General features: G+C 51.8%; 1 protein-coding gene across 1 annotated transcript in view; it reads left to right on the top strand.

Annotated features, from left to right (window-relative positions):
* Nucleotides 1-6728, top strand: part of ralbp1 (ralA binding protein 1) — a gene marked incomplete at its 5' end in the record, with an annotated part of 31295 nt that extends 24567 nt beyond the window's left edge. The window contains 2 exons of the mRNA XM_038987916.1: nt 5804-5924; nt 6271-6728. Of these exons, the coding sequence (XP_038843844.1) occupies nt 5804-5924; nt 6271-6597 (448 nt within the window). The remainder of the gene's footprint in view (nt 1-5803; nt 5925-6270) is intronic.
* Nucleotides 6729-7194: the final 466 nt, after the last annotated feature.

The following is a 7194-nucleotide window of genomic DNA, read 5'->3' on the forward strand; positions in this document are numbered from 1 at the left end:
TCTGACTGACGTGATTGGCTAGAGGTCAGGACTCTGACTGACGTGATTGGCTAGAGGTCAGGACTCTGACTGACGTGATTGGCTAGAGGTCAGATCTCTGACTGACGTGATTGGCTAGAGGTCAGGACTCTGACTGACGTGACCGGCTAGAGGTCAGGACTCTGACTGACGTGATTGGCTAGAGGTCAGAACTCTGACTGACGTGATTGGCTAGAGGTCAGATCTCTGACTGACGTGATTGGCTAGAGGTCAGAACTCTGACTGACGTGATTGGCTAGAGGTCAGGACTCTGACTGACGTGACCGGCTAGAGGTCAGAACTCTGACTGACGTGATTGGCTAGAGGTCAGAACTCTGACTGACGTGATTGGCTAGAGGTCAGATCTCTGACTGACGTGACCGGCTAGAGGTCAGAACTCTGACTGACGTGATTGGCTAGAGGTCAGGACTCTGACTGACGTGACCGGCTAGAGGTCAGGACTCTGACTGACGTGACCGGCTAGAGGTCAGATCTCTGACTGACGTGATTGGCTAGAGGTCAGGACTCTGACTGACGTGATTGGCTAGAGGTCAGAACTTTGACTGACGTGATTGGCTAGAGGTCAGAACTCTGACTGACGTGATTGGCTAGAGGTCAGAACTCTGACTGACGTGATTGGCTAGAGGTCAGAACTCTGACTGACGTGATTGGCTAGAGGTCAGAACTCTGACTGACGTGATTGGCTAGAGGTCAGAACTCTGACTGACGTGATTGGCTAGAGGTCAGAACTCTGACTGACGTGATTGGCTAGAGGTCAGAACTCTGACTGACGTGATTGGCTAGAGGTCAGAACTCTGACTGACGTGATTGGCTAGAGGTCAGAACTCTGACTGACGTGATTGGCTAGAGGTCAGAACTCTGACTGACGTGATTGGCTAGAGGTCAGAACTCTGACTGACGTGATTGGCTAGAGGTCAGAACTCTGACTGACGTGATTGGCTAGAGGTCAGAACTCTGACTGACGTGATTGGCTAGAGGTCAGAACTCTGACTGACGTGATTGGCTAGAGGTCAGAACTCTGACTGGCGTGATTGGCTAGAGGTCAGAACTCTGACTGGCGTGATTGGCTAGAGGTCAGATCTCTGACTGACGTGATTGGCTAGAGGTCAGATCTCTGACTGACGTGATTGGCTAGAGGTCAGATCTCTGACTGACGTGATTGGCTAGAGGTCAGAACTCTGACTGACGTGACCGGCTAGAGGTCAGGACTCTGACTGACGTGACCGGCTAGAGGTCAGGACTCTGACTGACGTGACCGGCTAGAGGTCAGGACTCTGACTGACGTGACCGGCTAGAGGTCAGGACTCTGACTGACGTGATTGGCTAGAGGTCAGAACTCTGACTGACGTGATTGGCTAGAGGTCAGAACTCTGACTGACGTGATTGGCTAGAGGTCAGAACTCTGACTGACGTGATTGGCTAGAGGTCAGAACTCTGACTGGCGTGATTGGCTAGAGGTCAGAACTCTGACTGACGTGATTGGCTAGAGGTCAGATCTCTGACTGACGTGACCGGCTAGAGGTCAGATCTCTGACTGACGTGATTGGCTAGAGGTCAGATCTCTGACTGACGTGATTGGCTAGAGGTCAGAACTCTGACTGACGTGATTGGCTAGAGGTCAGATCTCTGACTGACGTGACCGGCTAGAGGTCAGAACTCTGACTGACGTGACCGGCTAGAGGTCAGATCTCTGACTGACGTGATTGGCTAGAGGTCAGATCTCTGACTGACGTGATTGGCTAGAGGTCAGAACTCTGACTGACGTGATTGGCTAGAGGTCAGAACTCTGACTGACGTGATTGGCTAGAGGTCAGAACTCTGACTGACGTGATTGGCTAGAGGTCAGGACTCTGACTGACGTGACCGGCTAGAGGTCAGAACTCTGACTGACGTGATTGGCTAGAGGTCAGAACTCTGACTGACGTGATTGGCTAGAGGTCAGAACTCTGACTGACGTGATTGGCTAGAGGTCAGGACTCTGACTGACGTGATTGGCTAGAGGTCAGGACTCTGACTGACGTGACCGGCTAGAGGTCAGAACTCTGACTGACGTGATTGGCTAGAGGTCAGGACTCTGACTGACGTGATTGGCTAGAGGTCAGGACTCTGACTGACGTGACCGGCTAGAGGTCAGATCTCTGACTGACGTGACCGGCTAGAGGTCAGATCTCTGACTGACGTGACCGGCTAGAGGTCAGAACTCTGACTGACGTGACCGGCTAGAGGTCAGGACTCTGACTGACGTGATTGGCTAGAGGTCAGGACTCTGACTGACGTGATTGGCTAGAGGTCAGGACTCTGACTGACGTGATTGGCTAGAGGTCAGATCTCTGACTGACGTGATTGGCTAGAGGTCAGGACTCTGACTGACGTGACCGGCTAGAGGTCAGGACTCTGACTGACGTGATTGGCTAGAGGTCAGAACTCTGACTGACGTGATTGGCTAGAGGTCAGATCTCTGACTGACGTGATTGGCTAGAGGTCAGAACTCTGACTGACGTGATTGGCTAGAGGTCAGGACTCTGACTGACGTGACCGGCTAGAGGTCAGAACTCTGACTGACGTGATTGGCTAGAGGTCAGAACTCTGACTGACGTGATTGGCTAGAGGTCAGATCTCTGACTGACGTGACCGGCTAGAGGTCAGAACTCTGACTGACGTGACCGGCTAGAGGTCAGGACTCTGACTGACGTGACCGGCTAGAGGTCAGGACTCTGACTGACGTGACCGGCTAGAGGTCAGATCTCTGACTGACGTGATTGGCTAGAGGTCAGGACTCTGACTGACGTGATTGGCTAGAGGTCAGAACTTTGACTGACGTGATTGGCTAGAGGTCAGAACTCTGACTGACGTGATTGGCTAGAGGTCAGAACTCTGACTGACGTGATTGGCTAGAGGTCAGAACTCTGACTGACGTGATTGGCTAGAGGTCAGAACTCTGACTGACGTGATTGGCTAGAGGTCAGAACTCTGACTGACGTGATTGGCTAGAGGTCAGAACTCTGACTGACGTGATTGGCTAGAGGTCAGAACTCTGACTGACGTGATTGGCTAGAGGTCAGAACTCTGACTGACGTGATTGGCTAGAGGTCAGAACTCTGACTGACGTGATTGGCTAGAGGTCAGAACTCTGACTGACGTGATTGGCTAGAGGTCAGAACTCTGACTGACGTGATTGGCTAGAGGTCAGAACTCTGACTGACGTGATTGGCTAGAGGTCAGAACTCTGACTGACGTGATTGGCTAGAGGTCAGAACTCTGACTGACGTGATTGGCTAGAGGTCAGAACTCTGACTGACGTGATTGGCTAGAGGTCAGATTTCTGACTGACGTGACCGGCTAGAGGTCAGAACTCTGACTGGCGTGATTGGCTAGAGGTCAGAACTCTGACTGGCGTGATTGGCTAGAGGTCAGATCTCTGACTGACGTGATTGGCTAGAGGTCAGATCTCTGACTGACGTGATTGGCTAGAGGTCAGATCTCTGACTGACGTGATTGGCTAGAGGTCAGATCTCTGACTGACGTGATTGGCTAGAGGTCAGAACTCTGACTGACGTGACCGGCTAGAGGTCAGATCTCTGACTGACGTGACCGGCTAGAGGTCAGAACTCTGACTGACGTGACCGGCTAGAGGTCAGATCTCTGACTGACGTGATTGGCTAGAGGTCAGAACTCTGACTGACGTGATTGGCTAGAGGTCAGAACTCTGACTGACGTGATTGGCTAGAGGTCAGGACTCTGACTGACGTGACCGGCTAGAGGTCAGAACTCTGACTGACGTGATTGGCTAGAGGTCAGAACTCTGACTGACGTGATTGGCTAGAGGTCAGGACTCTGACTGACGTGATTGGCTAGAGGTCAGGACTCTGACTGACGTGATTGGCTAGAGGTCAGAACTCTGACTGACGTGACCGGCTAGAGGTCAGATCTCTGACTGACGTGACCGGCTAGAGGTCAGATCTCTGACTGACGTGACCGGCTAGAGGTCAGAACTCTGACTGACGTGACCGGCTAGAGGTCAGAACTCTGACTGACGTGATTGGCTAGAGGTCAGGACTCTGACTGACGTGATTGGCTAGAGGTCAGATCTCTGACTGACGTGACCGGCTAGAGGTCAGGACTCTGACTGACGTGACCGGCTAGAGGTCAGGACTCTGACTGACGTGACCGGCTAGAGGTCAGGACTCTGACTGACGTGATTGGCTAGAGGTCAGGACTCTGACTGACGTGACCGGCTAGAGGTCAGGACTCTGACTGACGTGACCGGCTAGAGGTCAGGACTCTGACTGACGTGATTGGCTAGAGGTCAGGACTCTGACTGACGTGACCGGCCCAGACAATGGGCCTCAGGATCTTGTCACGGTATCTCTGTGCATTCAAATTGCAATCGCTAAAATGCAATTGTGTTCATTGTCCGTAGTTTATGCCTGCCTATACCATAACCCCACCGCCACCATGGGGCACTCTGTTCACAACGTTGACATCAGCAAACCACTCACCCACACGACGCCATACACGTGGTCTGCGGTTGTGAGGCCGGTTGGACGTACTGCCAAATTCTCTAAAGCGACATTGGAGGCGGCTTATGGTGGAGAAATTAACATTAAATTCTCTTCCAACAGCTCTGGTGGACATTCCTGCAGTCAGCATTCCCTCAAAACTTGAGACATCTGTGGCATTGTGTTGTGAGACAAAACTGCACATTTAAAGTGTCCTTTTATTGTCCCTAGCACAAGGTGCACCTGTGTAATGATCATGCTGTTTAATCAGCTTCTTGATATGCCACACCTGTCAGGTGTATGGATTATCTTGGCAAAGGGAGAAATGTTCACTAACAGAGATGTAAACAAATTTGTTCCCAGAATTTGAGAGAAATATGTTTTTTTGTGCGTCTGGAACAGTTCTGGGATCTTTTATTTCAGCTCATGAAACACGGGACCAACACTTTACATGTATTGATATTTTTGTAAAGTGTAGATTTTACAGTCTTGAGTCAGCTCAGCTATCCTACAGCCCTATTTTATCTCTGGCTAGTTTTGTCTCGTCTCTCCTTATGGGCGGCAGGTAGTGGCAGGTAGCCTCGTGGTTTAGAGCGTTGGACGAGTAACCGAAAGATTGCTAGATAGAATCCCCCGAGCTGACAAGGTAAAAATATGTCGTTCTGCCCCTGAACAAGGCAGTTAACCCACTGTTCCTAGGCCGTCATTGAAAATAAGAATTTGTTCTTAACTGACTTGGCTAGTTAAATAAAGGTTAAATAAATCAAAATGTCTACTGTTAGATCGTTCCCGGAGGACAAATCCCAGAACTAATATCCAGGTGCTAAATGTAGACGGTGCACAAACATCGCCCAGCTTGAGTGTTAGATACATTTACCAACTAAACATCCATGGGTGTGTTTGTGTTACAAAGACAAAAACATTCATTTACACTGTAAATATCATATTGATATCAAATTTTGTTTGTCACATGCGGCGAATACAACTGGTGTAGACTTTACCATGAAGTGTGTTTATCAAGAATGTTCCACCACCCAAAGGACATCCAGCCAACTTGACACAACTGTGGGAAGCATTGGAGTCAACATGGGCCAGCATCCCTGTGGAACGCTTTCAACACCTTGTAGATTCCATGACCCGACGAAGTGAGGCTGTTCTGAGGGCAAAAGGGGGGGGATTCATCTCAATTTTAGGAAGGTGTTCCTAATGATTTGTCCACCCAGTGTATATGGTGAATATAAGTTCTCCTCTCCCTGTGTCTATAGTCGTCAACAGGGTCGCAGTGAGACAGAGGAGTACTCTTCAGACAGCGAGAGTGAGAGTGAAGACGAGGAGGAACTACAGATGATCCTGGAAGAGCTGCAGAAACAGAACGAAGAACTGGAGGTGAGAGACGGGGAGAGAAGAGAGAGAGGGGGATGTCTGAGCTCTGCTATACTTAGTGCTTTATTCTGTCATCTAGTTTTGCTTCTTGTTGCTGTCTCTCTCTCTGTCTCTCTCTGTCCTCTCTCTCTCCCTCTCTCTCGGTCTCTCTCTGTCCTCTCTCCCTCTCTCTCGGTCTCTCTCCCTCTCTCTCTCTCTCTCTCTCCCTCTCTCTCGGGTCTCTCTCTCTCTCTGTCCTCTCTCCCTCTCTCTCGGTCTCTCTCGGTCTCTCTCTCTCTCTGTCCTCTCTCTCTCTCTCTCTGTCCATCTGAACTGTCTTTCCTTGTGTCTCCATCTCGCCATCCTCCAGAACAAGAACACCCACTTCAACCAGGCCATCCACGAGGAGCAGGAAGCCATCTTGGAACTGCGTGTTCAGCTCCGCCTCCTCCAGACCCACAAGCTGCAGCAGCAGGAGCTGACAGCCCCACCTCCAGCAGAACAGGCTCCGCCCATACAGCCCAGCCCCGAGGCGAGGAGCGAGGAGCAGACCAAACGTTCCGTAGCTGCCGTGGTATCCGCTGCAGCAGCAGAGCCAGCGGTGGCGGTCGAAGCTAAGAACGGGAAAGCTACCACTGCCAAGGATCCCCCTAAACCTTCCCCTAGTAGAGATAGGAGAGAGACCAACCTGCCCTAGTAGAGATAGAAGGGAGACCAACCTGTGAGCTCCTCTCCCTGGCCTCTATCCATCCCTCTCTCCCTGGCCTCTATCCATCCCACTCCCTCTCTCCCCTGGCCTCTATCCATCCCTCTCCCTCTCTCCCTGGCCTCTATCCATCCATCTCCCTCTCTCCCTGGTCTCTATCCATCCCTCTCCCCTGGCCTCTATCCATCCCTGGCCTCTATCCATCCCTCTCTCCCTGGCCTCTATCCATCCCTCTCCCCTGGCCTCTATCCATCCCTCTCCCCTGGCCTCTATCCATCCCTCTCCCTCTCTCCCTGGCCTCTATCTCTCCCTGGCCTCTATCCACCCCTCTCTCCCCTGGCCTCTATCCACCCCTCTCTCCCTGGCCTCTATCCATCCCTCTCCCTCTCTCCCTGGCATCTATCCATCTCTCCCTGGCCTCTATCCATCTATCGCTCTCCCTCTCTCCCTGGCCTCTATCCATCCCTCTCCCTGGCCTCTATCCATCTATCGCTCTCCCTCTCTCCCTGGCCTCTATCCATCCCTCTCCCCTGTCCTCTATCCACCCCTCTCTCCCTGGCCTCCCCCCTCCTACCCTCATCAGAGAGG

The sequence above is a fragment of the Salvelinus namaycush genome, unplaced genomic scaffold (assembly GCF_016432855.1).
Source record: "Salvelinus namaycush isolate Seneca unplaced genomic scaffold, SaNama_1.0 Scaffold89, whole genome shotgun sequence".
NCBI lineage: Eukaryota > Metazoa > Chordata > Actinopteri > Salmoniformes > Salmonidae > Salvelinus > Salvelinus namaycush.